At 55.4% G+C, this 17352-nt stretch overlaps 2 protein-coding genes across 4 annotated transcripts in view; one reads left to right on the forward strand and one right to left on the reverse strand.

Moving 5' to 3' along the window:
- OTOP3 (otopetrin 3) overlaps window positions 1–9953 on the forward strand; it is a 15550-nt gene extending 5597 nt beyond the window's left edge. The window contains exons 2-7 of one of the 2 annotated variants that reach the window (XM_011975938.1): window positions 1021–1437; window positions 1528–1664; window positions 2920–2978; window positions 3239–3357; window positions 6617–7431; window positions 9224–9953. In XM_011975938.1, the coding sequence (XP_011831328.1) occupies window positions 1021–1437; window positions 1528–1664; window positions 2920–2978; window positions 3239–3357; window positions 6617–7431; window positions 9224–9394 (1718 nt within the window). In that variant the 3' untranslated portion in view covers window positions 9395–9953. The remainder of the gene's footprint in view (window positions 1–1020; window positions 1438–1527; window positions 1665–2919; window positions 2979–3238; window positions 3358–6616; window positions 7432–9223) is intronic. The other variant, XM_011975868.1, reaches the window with a different exon arrangement.
- A 763-nt stretch (window positions 9954–10716) lies between these two features.
- The window catches only part of HID1 (HID1 domain containing), a 15717-nt gene continuing 9081 nt past the window's right edge, over window positions 10717–17352 (reverse strand). For both annotated transcript variants that reach the window (XM_011976118.1, XM_011976041.1), the window contains exons 12-18: window positions 15810–15974; window positions 14021–14248; window positions 13519–13625; window positions 12980–13060; window positions 12246–12337; window positions 11883–12041; window positions 10717–11611 (exon numbers count right to left, since the gene is read on the reverse strand). In XM_011976118.1, the coding sequence (XP_011831508.1) occupies window positions 11548–11611; window positions 11883–12041; window positions 12246–12337; window positions 12980–13060; window positions 13519–13625; window positions 14021–14248; window positions 15810–15974 (896 nt within the window). In that variant the 3' untranslated portion in view covers window positions 10717–11547. The remainder of the gene's footprint in view (window positions 11612–11882; window positions 12042–12245; window positions 12338–12979; window positions 13061–13518; window positions 13626–14020; window positions 14249–15809; window positions 15975–17352) is intronic.

Here is a 17352-nt window from a genome sequence, read left to right on the forward strand (position 1 = left end):
GGCAACAGATTCTCACAGGAGCACGAACCCCATCGTGAACTGCGCATGCGAGGGATCGAAGGGTTGCCCACTCCTTATGAGAATCTAATACCCAATGATCTGAAGTATAACAGTTTCATCCCGAAACCATCCCTCCACCTTCCATCCATGGAAAAATTGTCTTCCACGAAGCTGGTCCCTGGTGCCAAAAAAGCTGGGGAGGGGACTGCTGGTCTAGACCTTTTAAAAGTGATTGTATTCTCCTGCCTCAGCCTCCCGAGTAGCTGGGACTACAGGCGCCAGCCACCACACCTGGCTAATTTTTTTGTATTTTTAGTAGAGACGGGGTTTCACCATGTTAGCCAGGATGGTCTCGATCCCCTGACCTCGTGATCTGCCAGGAGGCAGAGCTTGCAGTGAGCTGAGATAGCGCCACTGGACTCCAGCCTGGGCGACAGAGCCAGACTCCATCTCAGAAAAAAAAAAAAAAAAGTAACTGTATAGGTTCTTGTACGTTCCCGTAATACAGTATTGTTTCAGATCACACCATTCTTTCTTACCAAGCCCAGACACAGCCTCAGGATGCTTCTCTGCAAAACATTTTAGGCAATCATTTGCCAACCAATCAGGGTCAGAATAAGAGAGGCCACGAACTTGCCCTCCCTGGTGTCGGAAGTGAAATTCCTCCCGGAAGGCGGAAGGACACCGCTGCCTTTCGATGGCAAAAAATCACAGCCCTGGAAACTGACCAGGCACTAGGCAGACGCTCACTTTAGGATCAGGCACAAGTCAGGAAGTGCGGTGGACAGGGAGGACGTGATCCTCACGCCAGTCAAACTAATTCTCCATGTTTATGTGCAGCACAGGGGGCTTCCATAGGGTCTCCTGGTCTGTTTGAACCTCCTCAGGTCCTGTAAGGTAGGTGGGGCAGCTGCTATTAGTTCCAGTGTCCCAACCAGAGAGGCCGCATAGCTGACCCTGGGTCACATAGCGGTTAGGGGGGGGGTGGACTTGAACCCAGGACCCTTTCTCCATCTCCAGACTCTGCTGAGGCTACACCCATGCCTTCTTCAGAAGCACGGGAGACTGAAGCAGCCCCACATAAGGAGAACCGAGTGGATATGGGGGCCAAGGAGAGAGCGGCCACCGACCCGCTCCAGCAGAAGTCCTGGCTGGTGCGGCATTTCTCCCTGATACTGCGGCGGGACCGACAAGCCCAGAAGGCCGGGCAACTCTTCTCGGGGCTCCTGGCCCTGAACGTGGTGTTCCTGGGCGGGGCCTTCATCTGCAGCATGATCTTCAACAAGGTGGCCGTCACTCTGGGCGACGTGTGGATCCTGCTGGCCACGCTGAAGGTCCTCTCCCTGCTCTGGCTTCTCTACTACGTGGCAAGCACCACCCGCCGACCACACGCCGTGCTCTACCAAGATCCCCACGCGGGGCCCCTCTGGGTGCGGGGTGAGTGTCAGGGTGCTGGGGTGCTGGGCAGGGTGGGAAGGGAGAGCCGGTTCCGGGCAGGTGCCAACGCCCGCCCGCACGTCCGGCCAGGTTCCCTAGTGCTCTTCGGCACCTGCACCTTCTGCCTCAACATCTTTCGAGTGGGCTACGATGTGAGCCACATCCGCTGCAAGTCACAGCTGGAGCTTGTCTTCCCTGTCATCGAGATGGTCTTCATCGGCGTCCAGGTGACAGGCTTCTCCCGTCCCCACACCACCGGGGACATACACTATCTACCCATGGTGTGCACACACCTCCCACTACCTGTGCCTAGAAGCAGCCACATAGGCAAATACCTAATGCCGCAGGGTCTTTGCGCACACACCACGCCCCTCACACAAGTGTCCACGTCCACACATACCCATGGGTTCCTGCATCAACACACACACCGTGGCACCAAATGTAGACATTTAGAAGTCCAGCTGCCTATGTGTATGTAGGCGTATCCCTGAATATACACTCCCTAGATGCACAAACCTCGTCTTAAGAATAAAATCTCAGGGCTGGGTGCGGTGGCTCAAGCCTGTAATCCCAGCGTTTTAGGAGGCCGAGATAGGCGGATCATGAGGTCAGGAGATCGAGACCATCCTGGCTAACACGGTGAAACCTCGTCTCTACTAAAAAAAAAAAAATACAAAAAAGTAGCTGGGCCAGGTGGCAGGTGCCTGTAGTCCCAGCTACTCGGCAGGCTGAGGCAGGAGAATGGCCTAAACCCGGGAGGCGGAGCTTGCAGTGAGCTGAGATTGGGCCACTGCACTCCAGCCTGGGTGACAGAGCAAGACTCTGTCTCAAAAAACAGAACAAAACAAAAAGAATACAATCTCGGTCGGTCGCATTGGCTCATGCCTGTAATCCCAGCACTTTGGGAGGCCGAGGCAGGTGGATTACCTGAGGTCAGGAGTTTGAGACCAGCCTGGTCAACATGGTAAAACCCTGTCTCTACTAAAAATATAAAAATTAGCCGGGTGCAGCACACTCCTGTAGACCCAGCTACTTGGGAGGCTGAGGCACGAGAATCACTTGAACCCAGGAGGCAGAGAGTTTGCAGTGAGCCAAGATCGTGCCACTGCGCTCCAGCCTGGGCAACAGAGTGAGACTCTGTCTCAAAAAAAATAAGAATACAATCTCCAGCTTCCTCTTAGGTTTCTCTTGTCGCCAGGCATTGTGTTGGCTGTTTTGTTCCCACCGTCTTATTTCCCCAACAAGAAGGCATTTACACAAAGGGTGGGTTTTTTTGTCCCTTTTCACAGTTGAGGCAACTAAGGCTCAGAGATGGTTTGCCACTGACTCAATACCACACAGCAAGAAGCAGTAGAGCCAAGATTCCGACCCAGTCTTTCTCCTTGTGTCTTTCACTGTAAATACACGCATGCGCCCCAGGAACTCGCACTGTGGTCCCACCACCTCCACCAGCCCCTGGGCTCAAGGCCCTGTCTCTTTCAGACCTGGGTGCTCTGGAAACACTGCAAAGACTGTGTTCAGGTCCAGACCAACTTCACTAGGTAAGACTTCTCTCCCTCCCAAACCCTCTGGCCTCTCTGTCCTCCCCACCACTTCCCTGGTCAGGGTGGCCCTGGGGCTATAGGTTAGTCTGGGATGTGTCCTAGGTGGCCCCAGGGCTGCCTCTTGTGTCCTAGTGCCAGCGTGACACTAGGGAGTGAGTGGTTGGGAGTGAGTGGTTGCCCAACAACAGCGGATGGTGAGGGTTTGGCGCCTGGGGAGCCGGCCAGGGTGTGTGAGAAGAGTGTGGCACTTCCCCCAGATGTGGCCTGATGCTGACCCTGGCCACGAACCTGCTGCTGTGGGTTCTGGCCGTTACCAATGACTCCATGCACCGAGAGATCGAAGCTGAGCTTGGCATCCTCATGGAAAAATACACAGGTATGGAAAGGAGACCAGGTCTTCCTTGCCCTGAAACACATACACACACACACGCACACACACACACACACACACACGCTACATTCCCTAAAACAGGTGAGGCTCAGTAAGTCTATAGTTGGGAGTAAACTCTAGAGGCCAGATTAGGAATCAACAGAAAACTGAAGTTTGCCAGTGGTCCCCATCCCACCCCATCAGGTGTTGACGCCGTGCACCCCACTCCAGTCGTCAGCAAGCCAGCCACTGATCCCGGCTGAGCTAGCCACTAAGTCCTTCAGGTATGCACCCCACCCATGGTATTTGCATTTTACTTGCAAGCAACTCAACAGCCTCCAGGGTTGAAAGGAATGTCTTCCTAATACAATTTTAGGTGCCTGGCTTTATCAATCAGGTGGGACAGAAGATTTCTGGGCAGAAAAATACTCCCAAGATTGTCCCATATGCCTCACCTCCTATCTTAGAGGCTGCATCCCATACCCAACATGGGAACACTGCTCTGTAGGATTGAGCCACACCTGTATGTACATGCCCCACCCCACCCCGGGCGGCATCACCATCACGCCCTGCAGCCCAGCCCTCCCAGCACATCCACATATTCACATACCCGCTGCATCAGTCACGACACGCCTGTGTACTGTGGGCATTCTGTATACTCTGCTTGCGTTTCTCAGAAAAGCAGTGCAAAGAGAGAATTTTTGCCAAGTGACATCATGGATTTTGATATTATAAAATAATTTAAGGCTGGGCGCGGTGGCTCACGCCTATAATCCCAGCACTTTGGGAGGCCGAGGCAGGCGGATCACCTGAGGTCAGGAGTTTGAAACCAGCCTAGCCAACATGGTGAAACCCTGTCTCTACTAAAAATACAAAAATTAGCCAGGCATGGTGGTGGGTGCCTGTAATCCCCGCTACTTGGGAGAATCTACCCAGCTATTGAGGCATGCGAATCACTTGAACCCGGAAGGCGGAGGTTGCAGTGAGCTGAGATCGTGCCATTGCACTCCAGCCTGGGTGACAAGACTGAAACTGTCATAAAATAAAATAATAAAATAAAACAAAATAAAATAATTCAAGCATTACAAATGAGTAGAAGAACAAGACATACCCATCACCTAGGCATAATAATTATTAACATTTGGCCATATTTACTTATTTTTACTTTTTGCTAAAGTACTTAAATTACAGAAATCATGACATTATATCTCAAAATAGTTCAGTATGCATCCTTTTTTTTTTTTTTTTTTTTGAGGCAGGGTCTCACTCTGTCACCCAGGCTGGAGTGCAGTGGTGCAATCATAGCTCACTACAGTTTCAAACTTTTGGGCTCAAGCTATCCTCCCACCTCAGCTTCCTGAGTAGCTGGGACCACAGGCACATGCCAGCATGCCCAGCTCATTTTTAAAATTTTTGCAGAGATGGGTTCCCACAAAAAAATTCTGAGCCCAGACTTGTCTCAAACTACTGGGCTCAAGTGATCCTCCCTCCTCAGCCTCCTGAAGTGCTGGGATTATAGGCATGAGCCACCATGCCGGGCCAAGTGTGCATCTCTTTAAAAACAGATATATTCCCCTACATGACCACAATGCTATTATGGTTGTTAACAAAATCCTTCAACTTCGTTCTATCCTCTGAATCAATCTATATCCCACTTTCTCCAGTTAATCCCAGAAATGTATTTTGTTTTGTTTGTTTTTTTGTTTTGTTTTTTGTTGTTTTGTTTTGTTTCTTTTTTTTGAGACAGAGTCTCGCTCTGTTGCTCAGGCTGGAATGCAGTGGTGCTATCTCGGCTTACTGCAAGCTCCGCCTCCCGGGTTCACGCCATTCTCCTGCCTCAGCCTTCTGAGTAGCTGGGACTACAAGCGCCCGCCACCATGTCCGGCTCATATTTTGTATTTTTAGTAGAGACGGGATTTCACTGTGTTAGCCAGGATGGTCTCGATCTCCTGACCTCATGATCTGCCCGCCTTGGCCTCCCAAAGTGCTGGGATTACAGGCGTGAGCCACCTAGAAATGTCTTTTACAGACATTTTGTTCAAACATGCAATGCATTTGGTTAAATCTAAATTGGTATTTTCCCACTGACCTTGAGACTTGTCAGGTTTCTTCCTCCTGGCAGTGTTTAACTCGCTTCCCTCACCCTTACCTTTCCTTGGAATGGGAAGTATGGACAAAATCTTGATTAGATTCAGGTTAGATATTTTTGGCCCCAGCTTCTTCCAGGTGATGCTGTGTGCTTTGAAGGACAGCGATGCCAAGGTACTAATGACTGATGGCCAGACACTGAGTGCTGCTAAGGCCGATCGCTGGGTTCAGTTGTCACAGCCACGGGTTTTCCCTTGAGCCCAGGAAGTCATCTGTGGAGGTGACCTTTGGCACCAGAGACATCACGTGAGGGTTTTTGGTTTATTTGAGACACGGTCTCACTCTGTCACCCAGACTGGAATGCAGTCATGGGAACACGGCTCACTGCAGCCTCAACCTCCCAGGCTCAAGTGATCCTCCCACCTCAGCCTCCCACATAGCTGGTACTATAGGCGTGTGCCACCTGGCTAATTTTTTTGTTTGTTTGTTTTTGTTTTTTTGTTTGTTTTTGAGATGGAGTTTCGCTCTGTCGCCCAGGCTGGAATGCAATGGCACATTCTTGGCTGACTGCAACCTCCGCTTCCCGGGCTCAAGCCATTCTTCCGCCTCAGCCTCCCAGGTAGCTGGGATTACAGGCATGTGCCACCATGCCCAGTTAATTTTTGTATTTTTAGTAGAGACGGGGTTTCACCATGTTGCCCAGGCTGGTCTTTAACTCCTGACCTCAGGTGATCCACCTGCCTCAGCCTCCCAAACTGTTGGGATTACAGGCGTGAGCCAGCACCCCTGGCCATGTTTTTTATTTTTAGTAGAGATGAGGTCTCACCATGTTACCCAAGTCGATCTTGAACTCCTGAGCTCAAGCAGTCTTCCTGCCTTGGTCTCTCAAAGGGCTGGGATTGGAGGCATGAGCCACTGCGCCTGGCTGGCATCATGTTTTTAATGCTTTACATAAGTTTGGCATCTCAAGTCTTCAATTCCTCTGAAAAAGAATGGCCATTCTGTGGGATTTCTGATCTCTTTTCTGATCTCCTCAGTTTCCACATCCATAAAATGAGCGACTGGGTCTCTTTCAGCTCTGGTGTATTCCAGGGAATGGGAGGGATCTGTGTAGCCAGTCTCCTCAGAGCAGGGCCTGCCTGAATGTCTGCCCCTCCCACCCTGCCCCCCGCACCAGGCAATGAGACCAACACCTGTCTGTGCCTCAATGCCACCGTGTGTGAAGCTTTCCGGAGGGGCTTCCTGATGCTGTACCCCTTCAGCACTGAGTACTGCCTCATCTGCTGTGCCGTGCTGTTTGTCATGTGGAAGAATGTGGGCCGCAGTGTGGCACCCCACATGGGTGCCCACCCTGGCACTGTGCCCTTCCACCTGCACGGGGCCATCTTCGGGCTGCTGCTGGGCCTGCTGGTGCTGTTGGCAGGCGTGTGCGTCTTTGTGCTCTTCCAAATCGAGGCCAGTGGCTCTGCCATTGCTTACCAGTACTTCACTCTCTACTATGCCTTCTATGTGGCTGTGCTGCCCGCCATGAGCCTGGCATGCCTGGCGGGCACAGCCATACACGGGCTGGAGGAGCGAGAGCTGGACACGGTCAAGAACCCTACCCGCAGCCTGGATGTGGTGCTGCTGATGGGTGCTGCACTGGGCCAGATGGGCATCGCCTATTTCTCCATTGTGGCCATTGTGGCCAAGCACCCGCATGAGCTGCTCAACCGCCTCATCCTGGCCTACTCGCTGCTGCTCATCCTGCAGCACATCGCTCAGAACCTCTTCATCATCGAGGGCCTGCACCGGCGCCCACTCTGGGAGGCAGTTCCCGAGGGCCTGGCAAGAAAGCAGGAGGCTGAGCCTCCCCGCAGAGGCTCCCTGCTGGAGCTGGGCCAGGGCCTGCAGCGGGCCTCACTGGCCTACATCCACTCCTACAGCCACCTCAACTGGAAGCGGCGGGCCCTCAAGGAGATCTCACTCTTCCTCATCCTCTGCAATATCACAGTAAGTGACTGGGCTAAGGGGCCTGGGGGATAGAGGCGCCAGGCAGACCCAGAAAGCCTCACTCAGGAAGGGATGGATCAAGGACACATCTTTTTCCAACTAGCTTGATGCTGCTTAAGAGTGTCCCCCCAGTTCCCTACAAGGTGCCTGGCATGAATGAATGTGCCAAGCATTTGGCTAAGTGCTCTTCACAAACAAGTACGTAAGACTTCTACCTTCCAGTGACTTCCCATCTAGTTGGGAAGACACCACTGAATTCATCATCCCTGGATTCAGTCAAAGAAAGAAATCAGGAAGTACCTGATTTTCTAAGACATTCCTAGTGGAAGATGTTGATAATGGTTGCCCAGTTTCTGGTGGATATCCCAGGTACACCTTTCTATGCAATATCTCCATACCTCATTGAATCATCACAGTAATTCCATGCAACAGACACTATTGCTGTCCCTTTTCACAGAGGAGGAAACTAAGGCTTAGGTTATTGGACCTGCCCAAGTACCCACAGCCTGTAAGTAGCAGGGCTGGGACAACTCAGGGTTGTTTGACCCCAAGCACTCAATGCACTGAAAACATACCCCAGAAATGAAACCTCTGGTCCAGGCAGAGGATAAATTGGCTCTAAAGTGCATTAGGAGCTCAGCAAAGGAACTGCGGGTCTGTATAGCCAAGGAAGGCTTCATGAAGGTTTGATTTGAGCCTTGAGGAATGGGTAGAATTTGGACAGGAAGGTAGGAGGGGGCAGGGGGTTATAACTAGCAGAAATGACGGGGCACAGTGGTTCACACCTGTAATCCCAGCACTTTGGGAGGCCGAGGCAGGAGGATCCCCTGAGCCCAGGAGTTTAAAACCAACCTGGACAACACAGGGAGACCCTGCCTCTACAAAAAAATTTTAAAATTAGTCTGGACACGGTGGCTCACTGGACACAGTGGCTCACAGTGGCTCACGGTGACTCCCAGCACTTTGGGAGGCTGAGGTGGGTGGGTCACTTGAGGCCAGGAGTTGGAGACCAGCCTGGGCAACATGGTAAAACCTCATCTCTACTAAAAATACAAAAATTAGCCAGGCATGGTGGTGTACACCTGTAATTCCAGCTACTCGGGAGGCTGAGGCACAAGAATCGCTCGAACCCAGGAGGCAGAAGTTGCAGTGAGCCAAGACTGTGCCACTGCACTCCAGCCTGGGTGACAGAGTGAGACTCTATCTCTTAAAAAATAATAATAATAAAAATAAAAATTAGCCAGGCATGATAGTGCATGCCTGCAGTCCCAGCTACTTGGGAGGCTGAGATGGGAGGATCACTTGAGCCCGGGAGGTTGAGGCTGCATTGAGCTGTGATCCTGCCACTGCACTCCAACCTGAGTGACAGAGTGAGACCTTATCTCAAATAAATAAATAAATAATAAAAATAAAAAGTAGCTAGCCGAGGAGTGAAGCCCGAGCTCAGGGTACAGGGTGGGGGTGCCCAGCTTGACAGAGCAGGTGGCACGCTGGGAATTCCTGCTTCTCCCCACACATGGCGGCAGCCCGGGGTCTCCTGACCCATCTGAAGTTCAGGCTGGCCACAGGCAAGCTCACGGAGATGGCGGGGATGGCCAAGGCCTTCTGCAGTAGAGTGAGAAAGATCTGGGGAAAGAAGAGCTCATGCTGAAAGCCCAACAGTTAGAGGAAGATTGAGTGGGAGGTGGGGGTGGCACTGAAGGGGCTGCAGGTTTGGGGGCTGCCTCCCCTGAACTGAGTGCCTTAGGGCACAGGAGAGCCCTTCCCTAACTCAGCACGTCCTCTCCCCCAGCTGTGGATGATGCCTGCATTTGGCATACACCCGGAGTTTGAGAATGGGCTAGAAAAGGATTTCTACGGCTACCAGATATGGTTCACCATCGTCAACTTCGGCCTGCCTCTGGGGGTCTTCTACCGCATGCACTCTGTGGGAGGCCTGGTGGAGGTCTACCTGGGGGCCTGAGGCTGCCCACCCCCGGCAGAACCTTGAAGTGCCAAGGCAGGGAAGATGGTAGCCCAGATGCCTCATTCTGAGGTACAGAGACCAGCCTGAGGCTCCCAAAGCCTCCTGCCCTCCAGAGCCTCACTGAAGGGGAGGGCACGGCCTATAGTCAGAGGCCAAGGGCAGGGGCCTGGACACTGAGCTTCTGATGCCCATGGCCAGGCCTGGGCACATGCCTGCCGCCTGCCTTTCCACCACAATCAGCGAGCCAACGGTGCACCCCAGGAGGCTGACAGGGGCCCCCTCACGGCTACTCTCTGGGAGGGTCAGACCTACATGACCGAGTCTGGGGAGCTTAGCGAGGGGCGCCCCTCTCCAGCCAGGCCTCAGGGGTCTGCCCCCTGCTGCAAGAAGAGCACCTGGTCCTAGTGTGGCTCTGGACATCCTCAGAGCTCAGAGCTCCGAGCTGGGAGGCCAGCTCCTTTCCCCACACACCTATCTCCTAATGAGCTCATTCATTAGGTGCCAGGCAGGGTTCAACAGCTCTCTCCTGCGGCATAAACCCTATTTGTTTGATCGACTTTTTGCATTCAGGCTTGTGGCATTTGTTCCCAGGAACAGAACTGCTCCTTCGGGCATGGTGGGAAGGAATGGTCCTTTTGGGTAGGGCTGTGGGGCTGGGATAGTCCTGCTCCTGGGACTGTCCTCCTGGGCCAGGAGGGTCACCCAGTTCTTCCTTGGTCTGATCCAGGGGAGGAGGTGGGAGAGACAGGTCGGGGCTCGTGTCTCTCCACCCCCACCCCTCCCCAGCACACCGTCTGTCTAGGACAGAGCCCCCAGTGACATTCTGCAGCTGGCTCTCCATGCAGGCTGTGGCCCCGGGCTGATCTCCTGAGCCATCAGGTGGGGCAGGAATGGAAGGGAAAGGGCAGGTGTGGCAGGCCATCCATCTCCCTGAGCCCAGTGCAAACAGTGGGCTCTGCCTGGGGCGAGGCCAGAGAGGGCAGCCCTGGCCCTGCAGATGAGGCTCTGCCCTCCTCCTCATGCCCCCCCGCCGCCCCCTGCCACCGAAGTGAATCACTAGCAAGCACAGCCCTGCCCGCGCTGTCTCAGTAGCTGCCTGGGGTGGCCCCATGGCCTCTCCTGTGGGCTCTTTCTCTGGGTGGCAACAGCCCAGGGGCCCCAAACCCTAGGTGACAGGATCTAATCCTGCTTTCCCACCCAAGAAAATAACAAATGCTGGTTCCCAGTCATGCACTGGGGGCCCTCTGAGGTGCAGAGTCCCCAGCTCCAGTGAAGACAAGAACCACATCCGGCCCCTCGCCTCAACCGCAGAGTCAGAATGTGGAGCAGGAGGTTTTATTGTAAAGAGGCCGATTGTACAGAGCAAAGATTGTTCTGACACAGGGGGTTGGGGGGCGGGACCCAGGGGCCAGAGCTGGGGGAAGGATGAGGGGGTGACATCGCCCCATCCAGGCAGTGGGCAGGGCAGGGAGGACTAAATGGCTCCCCCCGGTTCCCTTCCCTACCCCTCATTACTGGGTAAGAGGGAGCCAGGCTATTTCCACAGACCAGGAGAATACAGTGGGAGACCCTCACCACCCCACACCATGCTCAAGTATACGGGAGGTGCCCCAGCCTGGCTTTTGCAGTCAGCCAGCTCCCAGCCTCCTTGAGGAGCAGCCTGGCCACACCTATTTCCCCTGGAGCCTGAAACAGCTGGCTTCGGGTTAGGATGCTGGAAGCACCCCCTCACCCTGCCCAGGCACCTCAAGGGACAGCCCATGGTTCCTTGGTCAAACCCCTTAGGGCACAGTGACCTGATGGCTTCTGCCTCTGGCACTGGGCAGGACAGGAGTGGGTGGGCACTGAGGGGACAGCACTGAGCCAGGTCTTAAAGGGGGAGTCTGACTATTGGGGGCAGTGGTCTCTGGTGGGGGCTTAGCCCCGGAGATGAGGCTCCTGTGAGTCCAGCCTAGGGGTTGAGGGAGATCAGAGTCGGTCCACATTGTCCTGGCCACAGGGGTCTCTGGGGCCTGACACTCAGGACTCGGCCACTCTGCCTGTCCCAGGCCCTGATTGTGGTAATTTAAAGCTCAGAATGGTGGGTCAGGGAAGCCTCAGGGACCAGGGCCCTGCCTTCCCCTAGACTGAGTCCCTCGTCGGCTTCATCCTCACACCCGCTGTATCTCAAACAGCTTCACATCAGTGTCGTACCAGACAGGGGGGTCCACATTCCTGTGGAGGAAGTGGGGGGTTACCCAGGTGCTGGGGCACCTTGCAGACAAGGCACCAGGAGGAGCTGGGTGGCAGGAATGGCCAAGCCAACCCTTTCCATCGCGATGTCCCACCCTGGGCTGCAGGTGCCACCCTCAACCAGGCAAGGCTGCCTTAGTTGACTGTCTTGACATGAAGTCCACCATGGGTGGTGGGGCCCAGAGCTGAGGTCCTTGCTGAGCCCTGCTGGGCAGGCTCTCAGGCGGACACCACCCCACCCGCCGGGGCCCACCTCAGATAGATGACGCCCCACATGTAGGTGCGGAACCACATGGCAGTGCCCGAGTTGGCCTGGTACTTGCGGATGAGGATGGGGTGGGGCACGGGCAGCAGCCCCACCAGGGTGCCATGCTGCAGGAACCGCAGGATCTCAGACTCATCCGTCAGGCCCCTGCAGGGAGAGGGGTGTCTCCAGCACACTCACGTGGTCTAGAGGAGCACAGGGCTCACTCTGGACTCCCAAGACCCATGCTTCCCATCATACACCCACCTAAGCCTAGGCTGGCCCCGCCCAGAGTCCACCTGCCCACACCCCTGGCCCTGCCCACACCCCGGCCCCGCCCACACCCCCTGGCCCTGCTGGCACCCGACTCACTTGTCGATGCAGATCTTCTCCACTTGCGGAACCAGCACCTGCAGCAGCCTCATGATGGTCTGCAGCGGCAGCTTTGACTTCCAGGAGAGGACCTGGGGAGGGATGGGGTTCCTGGGGCTGAGAAAGCAACCCCTGGAGGCTGCAGGGCAAGCCTGACCCTGACCCAGAACCACAGGCTCCCCAAGGCAGAAAGCACCCCTGCTCCCTGCAGCACGAGCCTGGCACCAAGCAGGACCCCGGAACAGTTCATTGTTATTGATGGCAAGCGCCATGGCTCCGCATTAAGCCATGGCTGTGCCACGTGCCTTTCGGGAGACTGTCGCCTTTAGCCCTCACAACAGCGTGGTCAGGCAGGAACGGCAGTTATCCCTGTTCCAGTGCAACTGGCGTGATCTCAGGAGACACAGGGCGTGGGGATGAGATTCAGGGAAGGAAGTCGGAAAGAGTGATTTATTAAGGAAGAGAGCACTGAGGGCGCCTGGGGCTTAATCCTGCTGGGGACTCTGGCAACAGTGGAGACAAAGGAAGCAACCGAGCCAGAGAGGCCGAACACGTGGGATGTCACCAGCCGGAAGGACCGAGCCGGAGCCAGGCTGCTACGCCAGGGTCCTTCGATTCGGACTCATTGCCATCCTCACTGAGCTTCCCTGGGCCAGGGAACCCCCACCCAGCTCCCGCCCCTGTACCATCTGCCCAAACCCCAGCCCCTGCTCGCCTGGCATGGGGTCCCTCACCCACTCCGGCGTTGGGCTCCACTGCCCACTGGCTGATGAACTGGATGGTCGCCGCTGCTCCCTCCATGCCTGGCTGGGCTCCTGGCCCCCAGAAAAGAACAGGGGTGAGGGATGGCAGGGTTGGGTGAGGGGTAGAGTGGGGGGCAATGAGCCCTCTCCACTGACAGCTGGAAATCCCACAAAGGGGAAGGCCCAGCCCAGCAGCCTTTGCCCCAGGCCCCAGGCCCAGCCCAACCTAGTGACGGGTTTAGGGCCAGCGGCTGACAGGGCAGGCTGGGTAAAGGCCAGCTCAGATAAGGCGGAGAGATGAGAAGTCTGAAGGCCAAGGGCTTCGCCGGGACCAGTAAACAAGGGAGGGATCTGTGAAAGGCCCCCACCCCCAAGGGAGTCAGCAGCGCTGGCCCTAATGTCCTGGGCACTGGGTGTCTGCCCCTCTGCTGCAGGTGACCCCAGAGTGCCCCGGCCCAGCCCCCACTGCAGAGGCCAGGGGAGAAGGGAAGGGCCAGCCACGCCTGGCTCCAGGAGTCCCCATCACCCACCCCCTTGGCCGGGCTGCCGTCCTCTGAGCTCTGCTGGGGCTCAGGCTCCAGGGACCGCAAGGTGCCATCCTCTGACACCTGGGACTTCTCCGTCAGCTTGTCAATGCCTGGGCAGGGCACAGGTGGGAGTGAGGACCCCCCTCCACAGTGCCCCTTCTAGCCCTTCCTCCACCCACTTTACTTTTTATTTGTGTTTGTTTTACTCCTGCTTCCCTCTGGAACCTCCGCTGGCTCTAGAGGCAGTGTCTGATCATTGCAACACCCTCTCCTGTGCTCATCCCTCCAGAGTCTACACTCGCCCTGAGGCTCTGCCCCCAACACCAAGCTACACATGCTAAGCCCAGCCAGTACCCTCCCCCCATCCCTGTTGCCCAGCCCCATCCCCTCGGATTCCATACACAAGCCACGCTATTTGCCAGAGATGGGGGTGACACCCTGAGACCGTGTCCCTCCCCCAGCCACACCGGTATCCACGCTCCTCTCCCTTCCACTAGCACTAGACCTGGAGTAGCCACCAGGCTGGTCTTGAGGGTGCCTGGCTCTGCAGGGGCGGCGGGGCGGGAGCCCTCCATGGAGGTGCCCTCCTGGGAGCCGGTGCGAGACAAGGGCTCGGGTGTCCGCCGGCGCCGCTGCAGGGCCTTGTGAATGGTGGGTGGGTCCGTGGGCAGGTTGGCCAGCTGATGGAAGACGCTGCGCTTGCGGATGATGGCGTAGACCAGGTTGGAGTTGCCTATGGGCAGGGAGCATGCCTCACCTCAGGAAGGCCCCCTCCAGCTCCCCCGGTCCAATCTGGGTGGGCTTCCTGGAAGGGGGAGTTTGGAGGACAGGAGGGTGTCTGCCCAAGGGGTTGGAGATGGTACAGGGAGCCCAAGAGAGAGTGCTGGGGCAGGGCTGCTGGCACTGGCTATGTGTGCCCACTATGGCTATCCCAGCATGTCAGACCAGAGCACCCCACAACACCCCTGCCCCAGTGCCTCTGAGTCCCCCTCCACAACCCAGCACTAAAGGGCTAACACCTGGCAAGGAGGACAGGCCCCAGCATGGCAGCGTCCACAGCAGGCCAGCTGTTAAGTATTCTGACTCTCCCCAAGCATGGTGGCCAGGAGGAGTCACGGAGGATAACGTGGCGTGTGCCTGCCGTCCATCCCCCACTGCTGACTTCTCCCAGCTCTCAGGCCCCATTCCCCATCTCTGGTCCGCCTCATGCCATACTCTTCACTTTCAGTTCCACATCCCACCCCAGGGCCTTTGCATGTGCTGTCTCCTGTCCCACCTTACCCCTATTTCTCCCTCAGAGATCACTGCAAATTTGACTGACTTTGGACATAGCAATAATAAAAATTGATCATTTTTAAGTTGCCAGGCACTGTGCTAAGTGCCTTCTGGGGGTTATTTTGCTCAATCTTCCCAATACCTTCTGAGACCAGGACTCTTAGAACCATTGTTATGAGCAACTTACAGATGAGGGCACTGAGGCTCGGAGAGGTCAGGTGACGTGCCCCAGTCACAGGGCTAACGAGTGGCAAGGCTTGAAGTGACAGCAGGCAGCCGGGTGTCTGCGACACTGGGCAGACAGGCTGCTAAGATGCCCATCAGGGTCTTACTACTCTGCACTTCCCTTTTATCACACTTCAGGCCAGGTGTGGCAGCTCACGCCTATTATCCCAGCACTTTGGGAGGCCGAGGCAGGTGGATCATTTGAGGTCGGGAGTTTGAGACCAGCCTGGCTGACATGGTGAAATCCTGCAAAGGGGAAAGCCCAGCCCAATAGCTCATGCCTGTAACTCTGGTGCTTTGGGAGGCCAAGGCAGGCAGATTGCTTGTCTCTACTAAAGGTACAAAAAGTTAGCTAGGTATATTGGGGGGCGCCTGTAATCCCAGCTGCTTAGGAAGCTGAGGCAGGCGAATTGCATGAACCTGGGGGAAGGAGATTGCAGTGAACCAAGATCACGCCACTGCAGCCCAGCCTGGGTGACAGAGTGAGATGCCATCGGAAAAAAAAAATTCAGATGTCCATTAGAGGGTAATCATCTGTTTGAAGCCTCCCTCCCTGCCTCCAGCCCCAGCTGTGAGCTCCACAGGGCAAGAAGCAAAGCTTTGTTCCCCACTGTATCCCCTGTACCCAGGTACACTATAGATGCTCAATAAATGTACACTGAATGAATGAACTGGGGGCAGAAGGCAAGCAGTACAGCACCTCCCAGAGGCCACCTCCTGGGCTGTGCCCTCCTTAGGTAGGAAGGAGGCCCACTGGCCACCCTGATCACCAGGGCCTCAGGCTGGTGCCTCACCGTCAAACTGGTACTGGATGATGTTGTTGAAGACCTCCAGGAGGAAGAAGACCAGATGGTGGTTCTGGGCGGCAGAGAAGAGGAACCAGGTGGTGGAGAAGGCCTCCAGCAGGTGCAGCAACTTGTTGGCAGTCACCATGGACAGGCTCTTGAGGTAGGGGGATACTGTAGGGGAGGGGCCAGCTCACTCCTCGGCCCCCCACCCCACCAAGCCATCCCTGCACATCCTGGGCCTGGGTGGAACAACAGGCTCCTGCTCCCAATCCCTCCCTGACCCCTGCAGAGCCAGGAAGTCCAAGGCCCAAGAGGCCGAGTTCACACTGGCCATACTGCGTGCAGAGTCCTGGGAGGCAGTTAGGCCTCACCCTCACCCCTCGACTATGAAGACAGCTTGTCCTGCTTATACAGCCACACGCATCCCACCCATGCCAGTCCCCCCATACCATGAGGGAGGCAGGACACAGACAAGATCATCCCCATTTTACAGATAGGTAAACTGAGGCTCAAAGAAGATTGTAAACTTGGCCCAAGTTCCCCAGTAATGAAATGATCATGCAAGGATACAAACTCAGGACTTTAAATCTTTCTAGAACGTCAAGCTGTCATGTCACTAGAGATGTATTTTGGGGCCCCACCCTGGGGGCACACCCAGCCTGACATTCCACGCTGATCTATCTGCACACTTCCTTATCTTGTGTCATTTTCCCTCCCTAGGCTGAGGGCTCTGCAGGGCAGGGACCGGGGCTGTCTTGTTCACAAATGTGTTCTCGGAACTGCCTCAGTTGAGATTTGTGAGATGGAGCCAGAGGGTGAACCAGGTGGGAAAGGGACAGTCCTGGCCCCAGAGATCACAGCCCAGCTAGAGGCCTCTACCACCCCACACTACCCACCCTGCAGTCTAAACCAGGCCACAGACAGGCCAGCCAGCCCTAGCCACGACCATCCTCTCCAAAAGATGTTCACATTGAAGGCATTTTGCCCCAGCCCTTGGCCACCTGCCTTGCTAGGTCCTGAACCCCAGGGAGCCTGACTCCTTCTGCTTCCTCTCCCCAGCAGCTGTGTGCAGTCCTTGCTGGGTGAGGGTGGGGACTGGACACGGATGGCAAAGGCAGAAAGGGTGGGGCTTCCACATCCCCATATTATGTGACTCCAATTATCCAAACCTGCACTGCCCAACACAGTGGACATCAGCCATGTATGGCCACTTCGTGCTTGAAACACAGCTAGTCCTAATGCGTATGCTGCACAAATGAAACACACAAGAGGCCAGACACAGTGGTTCATGCCTATATAATCCCAGCACTTTGGGAGGCTGAGGCAGGAGGATCATTTGAGCTCAAGAGTTCAAGATGAGCCTGGGAAACAGTGAGATCCCATCACTATAATTAGAAATAAAATGAAATATGGCCGGGTGTGGTGGTTCACGCCTGTAACCCCAGAACTTTGGGAGGCCAAGGCAGGTAGATTGCTTGAGGCCAGGACTTCGAGACCAGGCTGGCCAACATGGCAAAACCCTGTCTCTACTAAAAAAAAAAAAAAAAAA

The sequence above is a fragment of the Mandrillus leucophaeus genome, unplaced genomic scaffold (assembly GCF_000951045.1).
Source record: "Mandrillus leucophaeus isolate KB7577 unplaced genomic scaffold, Mleu.le_1.0 Scaffold1, whole genome shotgun sequence".
Classification (NCBI taxonomy): domain Eukaryota; kingdom Metazoa; phylum Chordata; class Mammalia; order Primates; family Cercopithecidae; genus Mandrillus; species Mandrillus leucophaeus.